General features: G+C 47.6%; 1 protein-coding gene across 1 annotated transcript in view; it reads right to left on the bottom strand.

Moving 5' to 3' along the window:
* Positions 1-368: 368 nt before the first annotated feature.
* Positions 369-25,730, bottom strand: part of MAP6 (microtubule associated protein 6) — a 35,394-nt gene continuing 10,032 nt past the window's right edge. The window contains exons 2-4 of the mRNA XM_032208296.1: positions 14,455-14,668; positions 13,099-13,295; positions 369-652 (exon numbers count right to left, since the gene is read on the bottom strand). Of these exons, the coding sequence (XP_032064187.1) occupies positions 583-652; positions 13,099-13,295; positions 14,455-14,668 (481 nt within the window). The 3' untranslated portion in view covers positions 369-582. The remainder of the gene's footprint in view (positions 653-13,098; positions 13,296-14,454; positions 14,669-25,730) is intronic.

The following is a 25,730-nucleotide window of genomic DNA, read 5'->3' as shown; positions in this document are numbered from 1 at the left end:
ATGGCAAATTGAACAAATTGGATGTTAAAAGCCTCAGAAAAAAAAAAAAAAAAAAGGCCTGAGATGTTCTTGGCTACAATGCAATAGTAGGGAGATCAGATGCTCTTCCAGATGCTACACAAGACATTTTTGACCTGGCAGCATCCAAATGTGGGTTCCTGACTGTGGCTGAGAATTTACAGTGCATTAAAAAGCTTCCAAGGATTTTGAAAAGACCTGCTGAGCCTGCCAACTAGGCTTCCAGGATAATCTCTGAAACCCGGTATGGTTCTTCCATCCATGAATCTGAATTCCCTGTTGCCTGTGTAAAGGAGAGAGACCGATGAAACCAGCGCCATTCCACAGCACTGAATAAAGGGAGAACGGGACCCATTTTCTTTTTCCGACTTTACTGAAAATAAATCAAGGCACAGTCATGCTAACTGCATTATACAGATCCTGGTAACTTCTCAGTACTTGGGAGACAAGAGAAATTATCATTCAACTCTGATCATCAGCTTTATTATATGCCAGCCAGACGATACACATTTCATGCAGACTATACGTTTGCTCCAACCGTTGCTCAGAAGAAAGTGCTCAGCTTCATGTGCATTGGTCCTGCACTAAGGTACTTGGTTCTTGGTCTGTAGCACCAGGATTTTTTTCAGGGGTCCTGCAAGCAGAGAAAGAGCATCATTGCAATGCTGGCAGAGCAACAGGGTGGTGCACCACGACGAAATGTCCTCCCCGAGCTGGAATTGGCTCTGCAGAGCGCTCCCCATGCAGCCCGCACGTGTTTGGTATGTTCTGGGGATGGTTGGTGAGCCTGGTCCTGGTCCCTGCAAGGAGCTGCTCCAAAACCCATGGATGCCCATAAAATCAGTAGGGCTGGAGCCCTTGACTTAGCTGGGACCAGGACCATGGGTCAGCTATGAAAAATGCTTGCCAATTGATTATAACCTGCATCGAAAGAGCACCTCGCTGTAAAATTGTCTCACAAAGAAGCAGTTTGTTTCCCTCAAGGCAGGTGGGGAAAGCCCTATAGCGCAGGGGAGCTCTTGAGCTGCTGAGAAAGTGCCCAGTGCCCATTAAAAAAAAAAATATATAAATAAATAAAATAAAAAGGAAAGAAAGCCCAGCTAACATGTGCTAAACCCCATCCAAGAGCACCTCTGTGACCCCTGGAGACACCAGGAGGTGCTGGTGACACCAAGGTGTAGGATCTATTGTAGGATCTGTTATAGGATCCCTAGGGCCAGCTCTGTCCCTGGGCTAAAACAGCAGAGAAGCATCAACGTGAGCACCAGGTTTGCATTATGCAGCACATGCCGTGGGGAAACTACAACTCCTGTAGGGTAGGTTTGGGGTGGTCTTGGATGGAGCAGGTGGGAACAAGGCTCTGGAGGTAGGGTAGATGCTGTGGGGACAGTCTCTGGATGGATGTTCAAGGGAAGGATAGGGCTTGTTGGAGGAAGAGAGTGGAGGGGGTGCAGAGGGAAGGAAAGTGTAGGAAACGGGGGAATTCATCTTCATTAGGAAGGAGAAGGAGGATCTCCAGGGCTGAGGCGAGACGTGTGATGGATGGAGAGGGATCTGTGAGGCTGCAGAAAGAAAATGGAGAAGCAGGAGAAACGTGTTCAGCTTTAAAATGGATCTTTGTGTGGTGGTCGTGTTAAGGAGACCCCCCGTGTCCCCTCCAGCCTGCCCTTGGCTTTGTGTAGGGAAAAACCCCAGCCTGGATCTTCGTGAGGGGAAGGCGAGGCTGGCACCGGGGCCAGGAGAAGAGATGCTATAACCATTTCCTTGGCCAATGACACCAGAAGAAAACAAGACACTTGAGACAAACCTGCCCTGTGCAAGAGGTTTGTGGGGCAACACCATGCTTAGAGCCACGGGAGGACAGCTCTTGCTTAAATACTCACCCTCATCCTGCCCTTCGTGCTTACATTTATTACCAGAAGCTGTTGGCAGAGGCTGGCAAAGCCTTTCCCCAGTGTCCCCAGTGCTCACTGGTTGGGGACAGCTTGTGCAGGAGTCCTCCCAACCTACTGGTTGCCTAACTGGGAATGGGGTGAGCCCAGCACCCTAAATAAAAGGATGAGGGGTAATTCAGGGCAGCTCTTTGGGAAGCTGTCCATGTCAGGTCCAACCAGCCCCGTGATGCTGATGCACAGACATCTGCTGGGGCAGGACCTGTTTGCTGGTCTCTGGAGAAGGCTGGAGAGGTCAGCACATCCTTGCCAGCAGGCAGCAAGTCTGAGGACACCTACACACCACTGGGAAGGTGGAAAGCTGCCTTCGGATACTCCAGGTGCCAAGGAAATGACCAGGTATCTGCACGTGGTCTGCTATGGGGTGATGCAGCACCTATGGGGCCCGAGCTCAGGTCTTCTGTGCCGTGTGATGCTCCAGGTTGTAGCAGGGCAATGCCAAGCTAATCCCAGCTCTTCCCTGGGTTTGGTGTCCAACTCTGCTGGAGTTTTCAGGGGAACTCACCCTTTCCAGCAGCCTCACTGGGGTGCCTCTGTTGAGGCATCCTGGCTGGCTGGTGCATAGCGTGCATGTCTGCAGGGTGGCTACTGCTCTGTTTTAATTCCTTGGCCCTTTCCTCATGAGTGTGTGCTTCCTTCAGCCATGTAGATGTGATTCTGTGATTCTGTAGCACAGGCTGGCTCAGAGCCAACCTCCTGCAGGAGGAAGAGGCTATGTCCCATCCCCATCCCCTGGCTTCCTCTTTGTTTGCATCGAATTCATATAATCGTGTGATTGTCCTTCCCAGTAAAGCTCATTCAGAACCTGTTTTAAGCTGGGAGGAGTATAGAGGGGGAGGTAACTGCATTATTTTCCCCAGGCATTGGCACCCAGGGACAATGCAGCATTGCACAGCCTCTCACAAGCCCCAGCTGCTCTCTGTGGGGCTGCACAATGGGGTCCAGCCCTGGGTACCGGCCTTGGGAAGAATGTGAAAATCAGAGGGTTGGAAAAAAAGCCAGATCCTGAACCATAACAAGTCCTAACACACAAGCAGCAACATTTAGAAATGGTCTTTGTCTCAACCAAGCGAGGAAATAGGCTGGAGATCTTTGCACGCATGAGGGCTGTCGGCAGCCAGCCATTGCCTGGCGCAACCCATTTGTGTCGGAGAGGTTAATTACGTGGTGTGACAAGGTGAGAAATGGAGAACGGATGGATTGGAGGTGACAGATCATTACTCAGGTTACGGCCAAGAGACAGAAATGCAGAAAATTCAGCAGGGGTTCATTTCCCAGAGGCAGCACCTGGTGTCTGGAAAGAGCCAGTGGATGACCACCGCAGACAAATATTGCATGGTCTCCTCTTCTCTGGCCCTGGTGTAAAAGCAGGGAGCACACCAGGACCTCCAGATACTTCTGATGGGCAACATCCCGTGCAAGGACTGTGCTCTTGTGCCTTGGGGTCCAGACTTGCTTCCATCGATGATGGGTCCTGGTAGAGACCTCCCATTTTTCACAGATGTGGGGGACCAGCCCATGGCTCACCCCTGTTTCTCCGAGAGTTTTGGTGGCCTCACTTCAAAAGAGAGCTGGTGATGTTCATCCTCTTCTGCAAAATTATCTTCATCCAAAGCAGTTTAACTATTTGGGAGTCATAAAGCAGAGTCAACTCCAGGCATGTGGAAAATTAGACGATGCTTTCAAGAGCAACTAGAAGTAGAAGGAATCCTCTCGTGGTGGCTCAGGAACAGCAACATAGCTCCAGGCACATGTATCTGTGAAGTCTGACACCAAAGGGATATTTTTTGCAAAGAATCATGAGAAATCTGTCTCTTCTTTCCCAGATAACTCAGGTGAGGAGACGGCTGTCCTCTGGGGAGGAACTAACCTCTTGGTTTTGGGGCTTGCCCAGGAGAGCAGTGACAGGTTCATGTTTCTTGGAAGACATAAACTCATCAATTCCTGGGCACACACTTTAACAATGAGGTTAGAAAACGTGGCCAGTCACTTCTCCTGAATGCTTTATTGTACTTTGTGCACCAAGTTTGCTTTCAGTATAGCAGTGACCGAAATACAAGTCTTCTTTGTCCTGGCAAAAAGCCTTAGTGCTGTACTCAGCATCTGGTCTCCGTCACTTCCCTTGGAAAAAGCAGCAGCACCAAGCAGTGGGAGCTAAACCTGCAAGGTACAGCAGGAAAATGAACTGCTTCAGCCTGGGTCTAGATCTAATTTAGACCTAGTGTCACTCATGCATCTGGTCTTAAATACATTCACTCCTTAACATTGGACAGATGAGATTTTGGCTGCTATTTTACATTCTTCTAGAACTTCACTTTTGGAGCCTAGAGTATGAGTTTGGAGGAAGAGGAGGCATAATGAAAGCACAACAGGAGGGAACAGACATGGGAGGTATTGCCCACACCAAGTGATCCCCTTTTCCCACTGCATCTCCCCAGGATCTCCACCGAAATCCCTAGAGCCTGGAGAAGTCAAGCACAACCCAGATGCAGGTCTTACTTGTCCTTGATGGCATCTCCAGGCTTCTCAAAGAGAGGACTGGTCCTCCACATACATTTTGTCTCTTCTGTGTGCTCTTGCACAGCCAAGGTCAGGCAGAACATCACAGAAGGAAGCCCAGGGGACCAAGCACTGCTTGATCCTTCTCCCATCCATGCCCAACCAGCTTCAATTTGGCCTTGACTTAGGTCTTGGCCCATGAAACAAAGACTGATGGCCACACTGTGAGCCTGGCTGTCTGCTCAGCTTGGAAAGAGTCTCCTTTGCTTTCTGGCAAGGTGACATGCACTGAAACCTCCAGCCAGCATGGACCAAACAGCACTGTCAGGCAATAAATTAGGACAAGGAAGGCTGGCAGTGAGCTAGGAGGGAGCAAGGGGCCACCAGGGACTTTGTCACAGTTGGGTCCCTGCTGTACTCACAGGGAGAAGGGACCATGGGCAGGTTTAGTCCAAGCCTGGAATGGAAGAAGAAGATGTTCAGGACATCTTCTGAACCTCCAGAAGCCTCCTGTGTATCCATCTCTGAAACATGCCCTGCTGCTAAGCCAGCTTCTGAGTCTCTCCCTGAGAGGTGCATCTGCTTGGCTTTCCAGCGATGCACTTCGGCCCACTGCTTTCTGTATTGCGCCGAGAAACGTAATTTCTTCCACGTTGGCTTCTTCTGACATGTAGGAAATATATTTCTTTTAACATCAGCTTCTTCTGCCCTGGGCTACAAGACTTCTCCCTTGTTCTCCTCGGTTGATGTATTTGTTGAACCACCTGTCATCTCAGGACATTTCTGGAGAAAGGCCAAGCTCTTCTCAGATACATCAAAATTGCAAAGGACAGACGGCCACGCAGCTCTGAAAACTCCAGGCTCCCACTTAGACAACAAAGCTCATCCCTGTGGCTGTAAAAAAAAAGAAAGAGAGGCACAACGGAACAGAAAGACGAGCAGAGCCATCCCAAAAAACTACAGACAGAGCCGTGGTAGCAGGACCGACTGCAGGACTGGCCACGAGGACAGACACACCGGGCACTTGCAGACACAGCCACTGAAGCCACACCAAGAAATGAGAGAGAGAAAAGGGCCGTCGGAGGGTGAGGTATTGTTTATTCCAAGCAGCGAATGCTACCACACAGTACAGGCAAAGAAAAAAGGCTTACAGTCCAAGAGACGAGACCAGACACCAGACAGTAACTCAGGGAGGGGAAGGGGAAGATCCCTGGTAGAACTGGGTATTTGGGATGCCTGAGGGGTGCTGGAAAGTTTGGGGAAGCAGCTGTGGGACAGAAGCTGGCAGGGAGGATGGAGGGAAAATGGGTTTGAAGGTAAGAAGGAAGATGTTGTGGAGGGTGGACAGGGTCTGGTGGGGTGCTGAGGGCATTGAAACTGCATGGGAAGGAGCTGGGGAAAAGCCCTCCAGAATCACGTGCTCCAACCACCCCCTACCACCAATGTCACCCCCAAGCCCTGTCCCCAAGCACCACGTCCAACCTCTCCTTGAACACCCCCAGGGACGGGGACTCCCCCACCTCCCTGGGCAACCCGTCCCAAGGCCTGACCGCTCTTGCTGAGCAGAAATGACTCCTCATTGCCAACCTGAGCCTCCCCTGGCACAACTCGAGGCCGTTCCCTCTGCTCCTGGCCCTGGTTCCCTGTGAGCAGAGGCTCCAGGGCCTCGATGTCCTTCTGGGAGTGAGGGGCCCAAAGCTGAACCCAGCACTCGAGGGGTGGCCTCAGCAGAGCAGAGCCCAGGGGGACGAGCACCTCCCTGGCCCTGCTGGCCCCACTGCTCCTGACACAAACCAGGATGCTCCTCACAGATATATGGAAAGAATCGGCTCTTTTTTTTTTCAAGGGCTGGGGATTGCAGCATGGCTCTGGCTAGGGTGGGGTGGGAGGTGGGGAGATGACAACAAGGAGAGGTTCAGAAGCTTTCCCCCCTTTCCATCTCTCGCACCAGTGAATTGCTGACAGCGAAGGAGGGGGTTATGGTTATGATGCCCCAGTGCCCTCACACATCCCTGGGATCTGTCACTACTCCTCATCCATCATTTTCTGGCGACTGATTTCTGTGGAGCAGGCTCCCTGCAGGGAAAGCTGGCGTTTCAGACAGCACAAAGGTGCCTTGCATCCTTTAGCAGGCTTTTCTTTCATCCTCGGGCTCACATCTCCTCCTCATGACAGTCCGCACCAGGCAGCTGTTTCCAAGGCGCCCTGAAACAGAAAATAAATCTGGTTACAAGCAATCTCCACAGGTCACAATAAACAGCCAGTCCTGAAGTACTCAGAGCCATGCCATCCCTCACTGCAGACATCTGAGTTGTGAATAGGCTCAGCTGCGTTACTGGAATCACTCCCAGCCCAGAAACCTCGTGGGGATAAGGGCAAATGGAGGCAGGCTGTGAAATCCCCAACTGGATCAAACTTACCGAGACACTGCTGGAAATGGGGAGAGATGAAGTCGGTGTCTGCACATCACGATATTTTGCAACAGCACACAAGATTCTGTTTGTGGTGCTGAACATGGTCATGTCTTCACACTTCTTCCTGCACAGCTCTTCTTCAGCTCACATTGGCGTTGCTGTTGGGAATGATGGTTATTCCCTGCATGCCAGGAGGTGCCAGCTATTGCAAGGACATCTTCCTAAAGAGTCCCTTTCTCTCCTGCGCTGGCACACCTCTAAACAAACCCCAGGTCCAAAGGATCCTGAGAAGCAAGAAGCATTTGTACAAGGGCTGATATGTCAGCTGATGTAATACCCCTGCTCATCCTTGGACCTTGGTTTACCAGTCAGGGGTGTAAGGTAATGGTCAGTGTTTTCAAAGGAAGCTCAGAGATTTGGGAACAACAAGAATTAAACCTCAATCCTGTGCCCAAGCCACACAAGCTCCCATATGATGCTGGGAATGACAGTGTCCCACAAAGGGAGGGATGGAGAGCATCAGGCACCAACCTCTTCATCCCCAACCTCTTCATCCTCCCCTGCACAAGTCTTCCATGTGTGTGAGCACACGATGCATCTGAAAGCACCGGATTACACCCAGCCAGCACAGCTATGCTAAATGTCCTACTAAGACAAAACATTTAATTTTTAATAACTCAGCTCCAGCGCTTTGTGGAGACATCTTTCTCACAACGGCCCTTGGGAATGGGTGGGCAGTGCCTGTTACTAATGACCTGGCAAAGATTAATGAGTTAGTCAGTAGCAGTGGATTCAGACAGTGATGGCTGAAGAAAAGGGAGCCCAGGTCCCAAATGCTTGGTCTCAGCCCAGTTGGCCCTGCTGTCTCCTAGAAAAGCATCTAGGAGGTACTTTCTCCTAGAAAACCATCAAAGCCCCTCCAAGTGTGCAGGCTTTGCAATGTTGAGCAAGTTCAGAGAGCAATAGGGCAGCAAGGGGATTTTTTTCCAGCACTGTGTGTGGTTGCCTGGGTGGGACCAGACCACACATCCATGCTGCAGCAGGGGAAGGACACTCTGAGACATTTTGAGAGCCAACATGGACTGTCACAGATAAGCCCCATCAATGACCAGCCTCTTAAGAGTGAACATTTTCTCCAGGATGAGCTGTGGAGGGGTGAAATGATAAATCCCAGGAGCTACAGCCCAGCCGAAACACTTCAGAACTCCTGTAGTTATGTGTGATGGATGAATGGATGAGGCCGGTGGGGAAGGGAGAGGGAAGGCAGAGTGATATGGCAGGACATCAGAAAGCAGCGTTGCTGTTAGCATGTAGTCACAGATGGAATAAGTTCAGAAAGTGAGCTGTAAACGAGGCAGGGATGAAAAATAGCACCCAGCAAAGGCAATGCAGAGAAGGGTCAGTGCTCCATGGAGGGCAGCAGCACAATGCTGGAGGAGGGATTTCAGGATACAGCCCCAAAGCGGGCAATTTTTCCCAGGTAGGTGGGGATGTTATTGGAATATCCGTTAAAAGAGAAAACATGGTTAAAAATAAAAAAAATTGCAGGTAGGAGCTTACAGGCCAGGTAAAAGAAAAAAAAAAAAAAGAGATGAAACTAAGAGTAGGGTTCACCGTTTTGAAACCAAGCTGTGCCCTCAGCCCTGCTTTGTTCTGAACCACTATTTTCCCAGACAGCCAGCACTCCCACCAATACACGAGTCAGTGCTTTGCACTTCCACAGCGCCAAGTGCCTGTCCATAGCTGGCCAGGCTTGCTGTGCATTGGAAGTGCTCAACCCAAGCATCTGCCACCTCCTTTCAGCACGGATTTATAGCCCTCGGACCCCTCGTGGGTCCTTCAGGAGATTTGGGGCACAAGCAAGAGCTGTAGGCAGTTGGGAAAGGGCGTGTAAATAAATCGCTTGGGGTCACAGCATCTCCCCTCCCTCCAGCTCCCGGAGGAGCCCGGTGTCTGCTCCCTGCTCCGCTGCAGCGTGCACGCGAGCGAGGTGCAGCAGCAGCCGGCGTGCCGGGCACTCACCGCAGGGACGCTCTGCTCAACACGTGGTATGCGTATATAAAATAAAAGCCAACTACCTGCTCCGTCCACATGACTTCACTGTCCATCTTCACCTTTTGCAAACGCTTAGCTCTCGCGTCAGGCTAGTCTGAGGGCAGCAGGCACCTAAAGGGAGTCAGACTGCAACAGCTCAGTTGTGTCCCTATGGCAGGCATGGAGGGCGGGCATCCAAACCTGATTACGGTTGGGAGGGTATTTCACTTAGCTGTGCTTCTTATCGAGAAAACAAGATCAAGGAGGTGGTATTTGTCTTTAGCATTTATTTATCATTGGAAAAAAAAAAAAAAGAAAAAGAAAAAGAAAAAACCCTTTGAGCAAGCAAAGATCACAAGCACGTCACAATCAATTGGCTATACATTAATTTGTGTGTGTGTGTCTGTGTGTCTGTGTGTGTGTCTGTGTCATTCTCATACGAACAGCAAGAATGAAAAAGCACCACGAGGAGGTGTGCTTAACACATTACAAGAGACAATTTGTGATATGCAACCAAACCCAGGCCACAAAATATTAATTAGACACTTCCTATCTGCCTCCAAGAGGCAAGAGTTTGTGGAATTCATGGGAGCCGTGTTTTTACACCAGACGCGTTGCAAATGAAGAAGCAGGTGATCGGTGTGCAAAGCAGTCAGAAAACAGGAGCTCGGGAAGCAATTAGCACCATTTTTGCAGAAAGGAGAAACAGTACAATACAGTGAAAATGAGAAAGCAAGCAACTGACAGCATAGGAACTTTCACAGGGCAGAAAGCAAAACATTACTTTTTTCTTTTTTTTTTTCTTTTTACAAGGAAAGCAAAAACATAGTACATGTTAGCGGTGAAACAGAGTCAGCATTGTGGTAGCTGGAAACACAGAACAGCAGAGCACTCTTTCCCAGTGGGATTGACAAGCTCAGAGTCCAAAGTGAACTTGAAACGGCAGAGATTTTGTCTCCTTTCTGATAAACCTGAGTGGGCCGGATGGGCGGAAAGTCTGTGGGAGGTTGAGCAATGCAGGATTTCACCCTGAGTCCTGACTCTACTGCGGTTCCCGGCACTAAATGTGATGCTAAACCACGTGCTCGGATGTATGCTGAGGACCTGCTGCAATGGAGCAAAGGAAGGATTCACACCCCTACTCGGTGGCTCTCTAAGGTGGAGGCCCTGATGGTTTCCCAGGCTCTTTCTGAAAAAATTGAAACCTTCCAAGGATCCTTCATCCCTCCCAAAGAGAGGCGTCCAAACCAGGCAGATAAATGGCCCTTGGAAGGCGACTCCACTAAAGAAGGCTCTTTGACCACCAGCAAGCCCTTCATGTCTAGCTTTGCAGTCAGAAACCTCTAAAATCTTTGTGTATTAAGGAAATATAAGGTCATAGTCTGACCACTCACTGTTCATATTTAATTTATACACCATGATGGGTGCTCTTCATGGAGAAGAAGCAACCCTGAGGACTGGGATGTTGAGTGGCTGTGGATACGCTTGGGTTAGGTGGTCGGAGCATGGCTCTTACTGACATCCCTTGGCCAAAATTTGGTTCCCATTGAATTCAAGGACTAAATTACCACCGAATTCAAGGTGAAATGGTGGCAACTGTGCTGTCACTTGGAATGTGAAACTTAGGGCAAAAAATAACTGGGAGCGTGGCTTTGCATGGTCTTTCTATGTGTGCAGTGAGCTCAGCGTGCTGGGCTGTTGGCAACTGTCTACGTGCCTTCCTGACATTTTCTGCCTGCTGCCACACGTCATCTTCACGGCTGTTGCTATATCCTGAGATAAGAAGGGACGTTATTGAAGAGTGTGAAGATGGATGAAGCACCTAAATGCCAAGAAACCACAGAGAGTCTCGGAAGCTGGGGCTCCTCTGGCCAGCTGCCCCCTGTGCGATGGGGTGGGAAGAGCTGGGAGCTGCGTTCCCCTCCGCGAGTTCAGCGCAAGCCTTTCGCCGAGCTGCTCTGGAGACAGAGCTGAGCTTTGCACTCGAGCAGTGCTGCAGGGGCTTCTGAGCACTCAGAAAAAGCAATGGTCACTATGGACAGGTCAGCGTCTCCATGGAGCATGCACATCGAAAATGCGTTACATTCGCAAAGATTTCCACAGTTTTACTTCCTGGAGGATTTCCCTGGTTTCCTCCTAAACATCGGAGGTTTAAATATATATATTTCTATATATGAATATATATTTTCCACATACACAACCTGACTAGCTCATAGCACACAGTTCTAACACAGCTAAGCTTGGAAATACACCACTGAATTCAGAACACTACACTTACTTATACTCAAAGCTTTAGGCTGTTAGCGCAAGGCAAACAGGACACATCACACAATACACTGAACTTGGCATTTATTCATCACTAAGGCCAGCAAATGTCACTATCTGTATACCACAGAGCTTCCCTCCTCTTTGGAAACTGTCTCTCAGCCTTGTAGCCCACCACTCACGCCTGTTTCCAAGAGATCCCATCCTAACGGGGTGAGCTTCCAAAAACGGGACTCTGCACCTTCCCAGCCCATCCCTTTTCCTATTAGGTAGTTTCACTTCTCTCAAATATCCCAACAGCGAGACTTTCCTCACTCAAACATCTTCACAGCAACACAGTTCTGAAACCCTTCTCTTACACCGCCTCCCTGCCCTACTTCTCTCTCTTCGTTCTTCCCAATTGTCTGCTCTCTCGAAGTTTCAAGGTGGACTGTGTGTTAGGATGGAAATATTGAGCTGCAAAAACAAAGAAGGACCCTGCATCTTCACTTCCATCTATTCTGCACAACTGTGACAGCAGAGTTTAACAGCTTTGTTTGGTCAGATCAGGGTTAATCCTGATGTATTTAGGACCCAACCCAGGAATTAGGCACGTAAATTTGGGTTGGGGCCATACCTCTCCTAGCTCCCTCTGACTCAATGACCTTAATTTTGGGGTATTTAGTGCCAGTCTGGCCCTCCAGCTTGTGGAAATCCACCCAGTCCCGTCAACGTGAAGTTGCTGGGCTAGTCCATGCTTGCTGACAAATGGTCCCCCTCTTCTTGCAGCTTCCAAATGGGTCTTGCTGGGCACAGTAAGATTAAAAACCCGAGATCTTGCTTGAAGGGAGTCTGGGGATCCCAGCAACTGGGTTATGGCCCTCTTAGGATGCTTACAAGCCAATGTGAGCTCCAACAACTAGTAGAGTCAAAACAACAGAGGCTAACAGCCTCCAACCTTGACAAAAACAACCTTGGTGACTCATTTCTTTCTACTCCTTGGAAGGCCACACCTGCAAACTAAACCTTTTTCCGGAATCTAGCGCTGTCTACTGGCACCCCAGAAGTGAAGAAAATGGACCAAGATACAAAACAAACCAGGAACAATTAAAAAGATGCATATCCTAGGGGAAACAACGGGGAAGAACAACCTGCTGATAACCTAGTCTGGCCTGCCACGCTCTTGGGAAGTCTTCGCTGCTCTCTGCACCTTCTCTCCCTCTTAATTTGCATCAAGGCCTTCAAGTGGCATTGAGGGGCGAAGCTGCCCTGGTGCAACCACAGCTAGGCTGGGGGAGGATTGGGCCCTTTATTTGCAATGGGATCTCCTTCCCCGTTGCTTTCTGGAGCAAAACTCCCACCGGTTTCACCAGGAGAAATGGCTCTCAGCCACACCACCAATTCTAGCAGATTTATGGCAAATCCACGGCACCACAAATGAACCTCTGATCCTCTCCAAGGGCTTTTGCCTGCTGACACCAGTGGGAGGTGACTGAACAACGACCTACCCCAAAAAGGACCTCGTGGGATGCAAGCACAGCCCCTCGACGGGCACTTCCATGCTGTCAAAGCACTGAAGGACCAAGCCCAAGGAAAGGGACAGGCTGCTGGACGTACTCACAGTTGATCCATACCCTTCATCTCCTACGACCCCGCTTGTGCATTCCCACATCCCTCCTGCGCTCGCCCTCACTCTGTGCAGAGCCGTGTTGTGCAGGCAAAGCAGAACAACCTGACCTCAGAAACAAGGATTCGCTAATCCTCCTCGGAAATAAAACAGAAAAGCTTCTAATACAATCAGAACAAAAAGCAGATTAGAAGCCTCTAATTAATTTTGTGGCCTTTATTTAATCAAAGGAAAGAAAAAAAAAGAAAAAAAAAGGAAAGAAAGGAGGAAAAGAAAAAAGAGAAAGAAAGGAAAGTGCAGTGACATTTACTCTTTTGCCTCAGCCAGTTTATTGTTCATCTCTTTACTTTTCTCCTTGTCCTCTGGCTTTGCTGTGTTGGAGGTCTCGGCGCTCTTTTTCTTGGCGGCCCGGCCCGATGCAATCTGCTTGTCTTTGGCCTTTTTCAGGGGTTTATGGCTTGTTGTGGTCTTTTTTGGTTTGGAAGGCTTTACGCTAGGCTTTTCCACCTGCACGGAGGGTGACACGCAAAACAACACAGAGACATAGAGAGAGAGGGAGAGAGACACAAGGACAGGTGGAAAACAAAGTTTAGATGAGAAATATTACGAACATCACTTATCTACTCAGCTATGCCCTGCCACGAAGGAGCTGGGCGCATGCTGAGTTGCAAATGGCCAGCTCCTTTCGTGGTGTTGATGTCCCCAAGTCACAGTGTCCCTGAAGCCAGCAGAACCGTGCCCATTGCATCCGAATTGGGGCATAGTAGGGTAAAGAGTGGGGTGAATGCTACCAGACATTTTAGCAATTTCTCCATCTGTCTCTGAGTTCAGGAGGGGCTTTGCAAGCCTAGGAGGGATTATCTCTCTGGATTCAAAGGCAAGAAAAGATGCTCAGAATGAAGAGAGGTACAAATCTTTGCCTTTCTTTCTTTCATTCCTCCATCTCAGTGCAGGGCACTTAGTGGCATCTGAGCAAACCCTACACCAGTGTCTTGCACCCCTCCGTTTCTACAGCCCCAAAAGTAAGGAGAACAGCTTCAAAATTAAGGAGGAACAGAAGCCTTCAGCTCCTCCATGCTATTCCTCTGACACCTCACAAATCTAAGCAGTTACAAGCTCTGAAAATGACAAATGGTCCTAGGTTTAATACTGCATGGACTGACTCCATTTATATGCAAATCCTCAGTTGCTGCTAGAACACAAAGGCTGGACGAGACTTCAGCCCAAGCCCTTCTTGACACATCCTCCATCTAACCAAAGCCAACAGTGCTGGCTGTCAAAACCTGAGGAGCTCTCTGAATTAATTGCAGATCTAGATCTGGATCTTACCAGGTTGTTCCTGTAATGTGGTGTGTCTATAGCTTTAGAGGGGAAAAGAGAAAGCCAACCAGATTAAAGACCTGGGAAATGACAAAGCAAAACTACTTCATTTGGGCCCTACTCTCACATCTTTAGAGCTTGACACAGGGAAATTTTGACTCCAAAGTGCATCAACTTCCACTAAACCCCAACTGCGAGGTGGAACCCTAAATGTACCCGCTCGTCTGAAATGAAGATGCCACGCAAGGGGAATGAGCACAGGCAGGTTCAGCCCAAGCCTTACTGCGTTGACCATGTCCCACCAGGAGCATTGATGGTCCTGGGACCCTTCCACTGTGTTTCTCACCTTTGGAGGTTCTTTGTAAGGTTCGCTGTAGAGAGTGCGTATCCTTCTGCGCTCCAGGAATTTGTTATCGGCTGGAGCAGGCTTACTGGTTTCCCCCTTGAATTGAGCGCTGTAACTGGTTTCGTGGGTCATTTTCTCCTCCGGCGGCTTGTACTGGGCCTTAGCTTTTATAGCTTTCACAGGCTTGACGTCTATCCATGGTCTGAACTCATTTCTGAAGATTAAAAAAAGAAAAAGGTTCAGGAATTAAAACAAGTAAAATAGTGGTGATGTGAGAACAACCTCCCCACTGCTCTAACTGGGAGGGCTTCTGCCCTCATCCAGTCAGGTTTACAAAAAAAAAAAAAAAAGGATCTCACAGCTCATTTTCAACCTCATCCTATACACATTAATACATCAGGAAAACTTCAAATTAAATTTGATCTATCTGATCTGTTAAAGTCAGCCAGTCGCAGGCACTGGACAACCCATAGCTACTTCTGTGGGTGAAACCATCGATTCTTTTCTGGCATCACCTCTGCCCTGAAGCTACCTGTAAACAGTTCCTTATTCTTGTCATTAGGGTGGAAGTAAATATTGAGAAAACAACCTCAAAATTCATATTCTGCTGCATGTTGGTAACTCAACCCTGGACACACTTCTCACCAAGCTTCCCCCTAGGCAAGGTACAAGTGTAGGGAGACAAAACTTCCTACAGCCACCCCTCATGAGTGTAAGTACTGAATTGCTTCACATTTACACCATTTCATCTACATTTCACCAAAATTATGCTCAACAGCTTTTGTTAATTCTATAAAAGAGCAATAAAAAATAAAGCTGTCTCAGATGCAAATCCTAGCAAATGAGGAAATGGACTGGTTATCAGATGTTGTGGGCTGTGGTTTCTTCTGTATGAGATGAAGACAAATTCCAGAGTTACTAAAAAAAGTAAGTCCTTCATTTATTTTGGACAGAGCTGCAACTGCTTGAAACAACAACAACAACATGTTTCAAAGATTTTTAGCATCTGCTGGGATCACACTCTGGTTCCCATCCTTCTCTTGCATTTTTAATTCTTCCCAACATAGCATCAACATGTTTCTTAGTTGTCCCAACACAGCACCAACACGTCTCTGATTTTTAAGCAACCCATTTCATTTTCTTTCTAAAAACTGCCATTCATCCAAGAATGGAGATGGAAAACCCCCCATGTGTTGCTAACTTTGTGCTCAGACATGGTCCCAGGCAGTGTGTTCAGATCCTTAAGACTCCAAGACAAGCTCCAGGAGGTATCCTAAAAGTGGTGACAGGAGCCCTCTGCAAAGGGGTGATTTTTCCTTGGGGAATAAAGCTCTTGTTGGATACTTGCACGGATACTGCCTGTCTGAAGGATGCTGTTCTTTACAAAACTGCAGTGCACTGAAGGAAATACACAAATATTCCCTTGGCTGCTGTTCACCACGTCACCCATTCCTCCACAGACAGCCCTCTGCAGCCCACTGTTGGAATACCTTTCCCATAGGAAGGCTTGACAAAAGGAAACATCTTTACAGAACTGGATTAAAGATGTGAAAACCTCACTGATAATTTCCATCCCAAACTCCACAGAAGATAGGAAGCTTCTTCCTAGGATCCACTATTGTCCCATAAGTACATTTTCAACTGCTTTCTAAAGGGTACAACATTGTACAATAATTCTCTTTGTCCACGTCTATCTGTCACTCAGATCCCTTGGGCCATGTTCCTGTAGAGTCCCACCAGAGCCATCCTGGACCAGCTGTGACCACGCTTAAGATTTTCAGGGCTCTTCATTTCACTGAGGAAGATTTTAAGACCTGCTCTCTGGGCATGACATGGAGGGGCTGAGCTGAAACAGAGACTACAAGTCTCCTGATTTTCTGCCCAGCTCTGGTCCCAGCCTTAAAAATTATAACCAGAATCAATCGGGAACTCAGTGTTGACCTCAAATGGAAATCGAAATGAAACTCAACAACAACAAAAAAGACTTTGTGAGACATTAGATGACCTTTCCAAGCCCAGCTCAGCAGGAAAAACTCCCAGGGAAGATAATGGGAGTTTAACCCCACAGACATGACCAGAAGATGCATGGGATGGGAAGTCTTGCAAATTAATAGGCAGCAAACCATGAGGTTGATGTGAGCTCCAAGCTCTCTGGAGATGCTCACCAAAAGCCATGTAGGAACTCATTGCATGCATCTCCTGCAGCCAGAGCAGAGCCAAAGGGAGGATGGAGGAGGAGATGGGGCCAGGTTTAACCATATCAAAGCTTTTTAAAGGACTCCTAGGGGAGTTTGTTATGTTTGTTCAGAACCAGCACAGGATGCTAAATGGGTTCTGCTGAGAGCAGTTTTACCGGTACCGGACCCAGCCTGATTCCCTCACCCTGATGTGCATGTGTGAAATAATGAAGGGCACAGAAAAGGGAGGCTGGGAACTTCATGACGGAATTCTCTGCAGAGGGGACATTTGTAGTTTCATCTGGAAAACTGTGGTTTAACACCCCCCAGAAAAAATAAACCAAAAAAATAGCCACAGATTTTTCACTGGAAAAAAAAAAAAATCCTTTACACTATGATTGGTCTCAGTGTTTCATTCATTCCAAAATCAAAAGTTAACTTTTGATTAATTTTTTTTTTTTTTCGTATTCTGTCCAGGACAACATGAAATGACTCTGACTACCATTATGAAGCAAAATGGCAAACTGAAACTGCTTCAGAAGGAATATTTCAGAAAATCACATTCCTCATTAATATTCCACTAAATGGAAATATAGATATGCATTTTGGCCAAACTAAGTAGTGAATTTTTCTGGGATTTTCAAATAAATTTGCCTTTCTGGAACTGCAGTTTTTGATAATGTGTTATTCACTCCTAAATATTTTCCATCTCCATTCTTTCTCCTAACATAGAGAAAGAGATATTAAGTGGAATGAAAGAATGGGAAACCTAAAATCAATGGGAATGCCTGGTCAGGGTCTGCAACTCACTGCCAGCCACTGGAGTGCAGCATATAATGAGATTTAATTAAGTTGTGTCTGTTTAGATGGACAATGAGAATATTTAGTCTTACCAATGGAAATTTCAGCAACACATTTTTGAGATAATAGCTACCACCACTCTTCAGCACTTAGCTGTTTCTACAACCCATGGGCTAAGGTAGGAGGTATTCCACACTGCAGGAACATCCTGCCTCCCTCCAGTTGTTTGGTTCTGGCCATGATCAGCCAGAAAATATTGGACTTCCCTATTCTGCTCACAAAGAATTGCTCGTATGAAGAGTACATGCATGTTTTGACCCTAAAGCTGTTCACTTTTTTAACGTGAATGGAAAAATTCCATTCAGACTCAATATAACCAGGCTGAGTATCCTCCTACGACCACAATTTACTGATAAGTCTGTTCAGTGGTTGCAAGAGCCAAAACATGACCAACTCCTAAGACATTTTCAGGAATAAAGGACTACTGCTCTGTGCTGAGATCCTGGGTGCAATAGCAAACTGCACAACACGTTCATGCCTCCTAGAGAAATAAATCCGAATTCCTGGACCTGGATGACTTCTTGCTGCTCCTGACTTTCTGACATGTTGCGTGTCCCCTGCACCCCAAGACACTGACCTCGGCCACTTCACCCCACCTCCCATCCCACCCACCTTTGGTGATGAGGCCAGTTCCAGCCAACTCCTATCCCAATGCTCTTGCCGACGTACAAAATTTGCCATCGCAAGTGCAAGAAACACCCGCTCCTTGCATGCTGCATGGAGTGCCCTGTCTTCAACTCTTCTGTGGATTCTTAAAGACAGCTTTATCCTCTAATGCCCGTGCTATTATTTTGTACACAATAATTTACTGTAAGGCTGCGCTGAGACTGTGAATGGTGTAACGAAACTCCTGGTGCCCGAGATTATTTTTTCCTCAAACAATAATAATCAACCTCTAATGCATGCATGCACGCACACGCTCATATACACACACAGAGCAAACCAGTCTGGACAAACCAGTAGCTAATGAGCTGTGCACAAAGGCTAAAACAATGCAATATATTAACATACGAATTTGAAGCTTTGACAATGCACAATGGAGTGAGTGTGAGCAGGCTGGGGAGGGACCGTTGTCCGTGGACATCCCTGTTTAGGCCTGGTGTAGGAGGAAAGTGCTGAGCCTTCAACAGGGCAACTTCAGCACGGACTGAAGCAGGCTACAAGCAAGAGATGATTAATGTACCGAAAGGGATGAAGTCAAGTCTTTTGGCAGAACAGAAGCGTGCTGCAATCCATTTATGAAAGCTGCTTGAATCAGCAGCCTACAAATCATGGGTATTGCATTGCCCAAGGGCCACGCAGCTCGGCCTTCCAAGGATGCAGGATTATTGCTCATGTTTGAAACCTCATAGATATATGGCTGAAGGTGACAGCGAACATTGCAGAGAGCCAAGGAGCTCAGAGAACAGCAGATATTTTGAAGACCAGCCCCAGTGCTAACAGCCCAGAGGATTCTCGTGCCTTGGGATAGAGATATGAGAAGAACGGTCAGCACCTGGGACACAGAGCAGTGTGGAGAGGTCTGGGTATGCTAAAAATGGGTGAACTCCCACTTTCACTCCAGTTGTAGGCATGCAGCATTCCCCCAAATCCATGTTGTAAGGCAGCCATGGAAAATGCAGAGTCCGAGCCAGCTAGAGGACATCCATCAGCATCAGCTACAGCTCTACCTCCTGGTGGGTAAATGCTCACCAAAACAAAGAGTGGAGACTCCAGGGAAGGTAACAACGGGCCATCCCACTGCTGAAATGCCAAGAAAAACAGGGAAAGGTCCACCTAGAGGTCTGGAGAGAGGCAAAACCCAGCAGCAGTGAGACCTGAACCCTCCTGGTGCGAATCGCATCCCTAGGGGGATTTGCCAGTTTGTGCCTCTCTAAATTTCTCTTGATGTTATACAAGTTCATGCACCCTGCTGAGGATGGAAAAAAAAAAAGGAGGAAAATATGAAAATGATACCGGGTTTCTAATAAGCTGGTTTGTAACCAAACTCAGCATAACTCCAGCATTCACCTGGCTACAAGTGACTTTGCCAAGGGTCTAAAATACGGCTTTGTTGTCTTCCTTCGTGCAGTGTCTCATCCCTCCACATGGGCAGCTGACTGTACAACTTGCCACAAGGTCAAACAAACCAACCGGCTCGTGGCAGGGATGCTTTGACACAAGACTGTAGCAAGATGGGGTTTGGGAAAAGTGCTGCCACAGGGAGATGTGAAGGGGCTGCAAGAAACAGAGCAGTGCCTCCCTCGCAAGACAATGTGCACAAGGTCCCAGCTACCACCAAGGCATGGACACGTGTATCAATGAGACTCCTTGTGCAGAGATGTTTTCAGCACCTTACTTCAAGTGTCTGAAGACAAATTGGATGAATTAAAAATGGTTCAGTTCAGCAAAACCCTCCAATATATGCACAATGGCTCTTAGCTGCTCCTTACACGCAAATACGGGCATAAATGACTTCCTGAATCAGAGCCTGGCAGACCACATTGCAAAAGCTGTAAGTGAATCAACGACATGATTTTTAAGAGGGGAATCTGGCACAGCAAGATGTGCTAAGGTTGAGGAAAACCAAGCTTTTTAGGTCAAGTGAAGCAATTGTATTTCACAGACTCGTAGCACAACCAGCCCAACCCAGCAGCAGGAATACAAAGGCATCACCGAGGGGCCGGGGACTTATAGGAACAAGGCAAAGGGGAGATCACCCATCAACATTGCTGACACCAGCTCTGCTCCCAGGTGCTCTATACACGTTGCTGAAGCAGCCCCGTTCTCTGAGGGTGTTTTCACAAAGACCTTTTCCACGTGTGGTCCCCCAACTGATGGGGAAAATGCCCCCTTGTCCTGACTTTTCCTGGAAACTCTGGTGTGAAGCTACTTGAGCTCCTTGCCAGCTCCCATTCCCGAGATCCTGGCCCTTCTCCAGCCTGGGGATGCGTTAGCGATGCTGCAGTTCAGCTGCATTGGAACTGCAGGGCTTGCCCTTGAGGCAAAAGATGGAGACGGGTGGTGCCGGGGATGACAGGTAAGGTTTTGTCTGATTTTTTATCAAATTATCATCCGAACCACAGATGCGGAAGGATGGGTTTCTCCAAAGGAAGGTCAGGAAATGGCTGTTTGACATGAAATAGAAGCACCAGCTTTCTGCTGCGGTGATGTTATTCATCTGGCTGTGCTTCTCCTCCCTTTAGGGAATCATTACTTCCCTTCTTTCTGCGTTTCTAATGCAGCTCTAAATTAGCGTTGCTTTCTGATTTCGTTTCTAGCCTGCGTGACAGGGTAATTGCTCATCCTGACATGGGAGCAGGAATAAATCCAGTGGCGAAGGGGGTAAAGGAGGAACAGGGGGAAGCTTTAATAGCAGCTATTGTTTGGCCACGGCACTGCTGAGCTGGGGCATTGCTCTGCGCTCCTCGCTGCAGCAGCCACTACACGGCTCTATCTGCACACCCTTCACATGCCGTTTGGGCACCAGGTGTTCTAGGACTTGATGAAAAAAACATGAAAAATTATGGAACTAGTTAGTCAGTTATTATAAGTGCTGGTGTAGGCTTTCATATAAGACATAGCCATCTGGTTTCAAAATGTTTAAGAGGCAACGGGGCAAAATCAGCTGTGGGGTGGCCATGCCAGGAAAGAGGAGCTCAGGTCAGGGTCTCCTTGAACATCCCTAGAGAAGTAGAAGAGCCATGAACCGAACTCCATGGCAAATTTCGAGCCAAGAACAAGCAGCATCGAAGTTTTTCCTTGCACTGTGCTAGAGCAGTAGCATGCTGCCAAAAGTCCAAAGCAAAGAAACTCTAAAATCTTGAATATTATGCGTTTCTTCCTTGCTGCCCATGGCAGCTGAGGGCACAGGCTAACCCCAGCATCTCCTGGCAGCATCCCCTCTACCTCTGATACTCCAGCAGAGCAGATGGAGATCCTGATGGAAAGTCACAGCCCAAATTGCCACTCACACCGACGGATCTGTCTCCTCGATGCTGAACAGACAGAGGAGTCTGCAGCCCAACTTAGAGGCCAAGCTACAATGTGAACGGCCTCTTGTTTTTTGTTAGAGCACTGAAACCTGGGTGTAGGAACAACCAGGTACCTCCTAAGTGATCTACTGCCACAGCTCAGATCCTCCAAGCCAAAATATCATCTGCAAGAGTAAAGCACACACGCATGCTTGGGCTCCAAAATCAACTGATTTTATCCTAATTTAGTCTAGAAAGTAAAATACAAGAAATAATAAATAAACCAAATACGTTTATAGGCTTTGATGCATGATACCATATTCTCAGAACATGAAAGGGAATTCAAACCCATGACACACCATACCTCCTCCATCCAGCAGGCATGTTTGTACTCAAAGAGGTACAACATGATGTTTGTGTCAGGCTCAATGATTCTGCAGCTCAATAAGCTGCATTTCCACCATGTCCCAAGCACACAACACCAGCAGGCAAAGCCAGGCATGGGGAGCACGTTGTATGTGATGTGCTGGGTGACAACTACACAGCTACCACCAATGCAACACATGGAGCAGACGAATGCAAGATTAACCTACATTGGGTCCGATCACTCATTTTTGCTGTGAAAATGTTCACGTATTTGAGTTTGTGATATTTCTTTACAAGATTTTTTTTTTTTTTTTGGCATGCATAGTGACCTGAGAGTTGCTGGCTTTGACAGAGAGGGCTGAATTCTGCTTTCTATTTTATGCCTTCCCGTGCAATGCACGCTTTGAGTGCTACTTTAGTTAAAATTAAATCTATTATTTTGGCAGAAGCATAATAGAGATGAGTGCAAAGGGCACGGATGAAAGAAGAGAGCTGAGTCTTGATAAAGGATCTTGACTTTAACATTATTAAGCTGATTAAAAAAAAGACAGTTAAGGGCTGAGTCAGATTTCCCTCCATCTTGACCCTTAATACAGTCTCACTTCAGGGGCTGCAAAATGTTGATGTATATGTGCTTCACGCTCTGGATGGTAAGGTACAGAGCTCCCACTCCAGATTGTACATGAGGGAATTAAAAGAGACTTTAAGAGCACCATGGAAAGACTAGTCTGGGTTTAGGACGCTGTGGGTTTCTTTGGAAAGAGTAGAAGAGGACAAGGCTCAATATTCCCATGTAGAAAATGACAAAACCAGCATCACAAGTCCCTGGGGCTGCACAGGTGTAACGGAGACCAGAATTAGGTGCCTACTTCTGGAGATATCGTACCATTAAAGCACATCACATTTAACTTTGCAGTACTCAGTCCACTCTGCTTAAAGTCAACCCATCTTTCCTTAGAAGCTAGCCCTGCTTGCAGGTGGCACAAAAGTAGGTGAATTGTAGAAAATGAGCATAGAAAATGCTCTCTGCTTCCCCACCAACCCTCCGCAAGCCTGGGAAACCATCAGCATCACTTGGGCGTCACTAATGATGGAGCAGGGACGGCTCGGGCGCCCAAACAACTGCACGAGTCCCGTGGCACCAAACCCATAAGTGCTGGGACCATCACAGCCATCTCGGGGGAGTCTGGAAAAGAGACAGCACAGGGCAGAGGAGCAGATGGCTGCCTTGCAAAATCTCCTCCTAATTAACTAAAACACGGACCGATGTAAGTGCACGAAGTAATTACTGGTCACTGCTGGTACGGCAAAAGCTGTCATGAAATAAAAGAGTGTAAGGAGGGCTGGGAAAGCTTCAGATGAGGAAGCAGGCTCTGGAAAAAGGTTATTTTATAATTAATTGCTTGCTTTCAAGGCTTTCTCCAGTGCTTGCAGCACAAGGAGTGGAAAGATGTGAAGACAAAGCATAGACAAAAATGGGTCGTGTCTTCCCTTCGAAGGCACTTGCATGCAGTGACTGATGAAAAGCATCACTGCCAGCACTGCCCTTGGGGTTGTAAATGCTAAAATTGTGGTGGAAATGCACCTCTGCCATCACAGACCAACAAAATCAGAGTGTCTGCATGCTGGAGGCACGGCATGCAGCAAGGAGCAGCAGGCGAGGTGTGGGATTTACTCCCTTTGGAGGAGAAAGCCAAGCACAAACGTGAATTTCAATCTCCAGATGCAACACACAGCAGGGAGCTAAAACCAAGAAGAGATGAAAGAAAATCCCAGGGCGTGTGCGTCTCCACCATGAAACACGACACGGCTGCGTGTGCCAGAGGAGGGCATTTAGGATTGCTGTGCACTGAAAACAAAGCCCCATGAGATGCACAGGCTGGAAAGAAACGCCCCCAAAAAATGGAAGACTTAGATTCTGTTCTCAATTTCATGAGCATTTTGTGTTGACATGGTTTTGGAAGACCATGGGATGTTATCACCCAAGGTGCTGATGTCTTGGGGTCTCTTGGTACCTCCCTGGAGCATTTGGTGGAGGTTGCAAATGGGGCTTTGACACGGTGCTGGGCTGATGCTTGTGTGTCCAGAGCTCCCAGAGCAGCTCAGCCTTATGCCTGCTCCACTAGAATAGCCTTAAAAATACCTCTGTAAATCTGCTTGCCAAAAAGGATGTTGTGAATGTGGAACTGAATAAACATGCATGCCCACGAGATGCTCTCTGCAAGCATCAGCAATCCCAGCCCTACCTGCCAGACACCTGGCTGCTAGCACATGGATGCGGGCACTGTAATTCCCCTCCTAAAGCAAATACAAAAATAAAACCCTCCCAGGCAGTAAATTTGGGGAATAACATAAATTAAAAGCCCAAGTTTTACAGCTCATCTGCAAAGAACTGGAAGGGGGACTGGTTATTACTAAGCACTCTGGTGCACACAGCAAATGTTTACAGCCTCTCGGAGCCATTTGTATCCATTGGGTAAATAACACCCGTTTGGAAATGAGATGATCTGCAAATACTTCTTCTTTTGGAGATGTTCCAAGCTTAATCGAGAAATAAAACATGCTAGGGACAAGCGTATTAAGCAGGTACTTAATTGAGAGATGAGACAAAGGCACCGCTCTTGTCTCGCAGGCAGGGCATGCACGTTTTAAACACACTCCTAGATTGATATTTATTGCATCCGACAGAGCAGAAAGGCTCGGGAAAAGCACTCCTTCCCCTCCCATAAATAATTCACCGTTTGTAACAGTTCATAAAATGTTTATATTAACTAATAATTAAATATTGCATATAACTTACGTTCCAGCCAGGAGAAAAATCAGCCTGAAGGAGGGTGGGGAAAAATGACTGCCCTGAAGCTGTCACGTTGGGTTAAAAAGGCCAATTCCTGCCTACAATTGATTCTCCTTCTGCTCTGTTGGACCAAACCCTGATCCTGCCCCAACAACAAGGCTTTTTCCATTGATTTCCAGGAGCTTAGCATGGGCATGCTCTCATGTGCAGAAATTGTGTGGTTTTCCATGCAGGCTCTCCCCATGCAGCGGTTTTCAGCCAGAGACAATGGTCCCGTATTAACCCCTGCCATTGAACAATAATGTTTTTCACTTCAGATCCCCAGCTATGTAACCCAACACGCTTCAAGCCCACTAATGGGTTATTGGCTATTTAGTTGTGGAAACACAAGGTCCAGCATGGGACAAGACTCCAAGAGCTGTACCCCAGCCTGGGGTAAAGGAGCAAGGGAGGACAGAGGGTAGTGGGGAAGTGGTGGAGGAGCAGCAGAAGCCCTCAAGATAATACGAATCAAATATCATCATGTGTACACCCAGGCACCTTTTATTAAAACTATAATTGCTCGATCCAACCCGTGCCCTGGGGAGCATAAAAAAAAAGCAAGCAGCACCAAGGTCACTGCAGACAGAAAATCAATGCAGCGAATGAATGGTAATGACTTTTTTTTTTTTTTCCTGGAGTCAAGAGATGGACTGTGGAGATGTCCTGCTGGCTTCTCCAGAGATGTGCAACACCTCTCAGACCTTGGGCTTGCTCCAGCAAATCTCTTAGTATGTTTTTAGCATTCAGCATTTAAGCCCTGCTCCTCTGGATGCTGATTACAGCAGGTCCAAGCACCCCAACAGATGGCTGTATTTTGTATACTCAAAGGCAGTAACCTGCTGCTCTGGTGCTCTGCTTTCTACCCAAAATAATTCAGGACTTTCCTGCTTTCTGCAGTCTCCATGCTTTCTGCCCTCCTGACCAATATGATGGGTGTCCTCTGCCAAAATACAGAGCTGAAATCTGTGTAAGACTTTCCCCACATGGAGATATTATATCTTACACGTCACGTTCCTCTACCCACAGCCCAGTACATTATTTGCAAGAAGAGTCTTTTTTATCATTACTACTATTTTTCTACGT

Source organism: Aythya fuligula, chromosome 1 (genome assembly GCF_009819795.1).
Source record: "Aythya fuligula isolate bAytFul2 chromosome 1, bAytFul2.pri, whole genome shotgun sequence".
Classification (NCBI taxonomy): Eukaryota; Metazoa; Chordata; class Aves; order Anseriformes; family Anatidae; genus Aythya; species Aythya fuligula.
The sequence above is the reverse complement of the archived record's forward strand: the minus strand, read 5'-3'. Positions and strand labels throughout refer to the sequence as shown.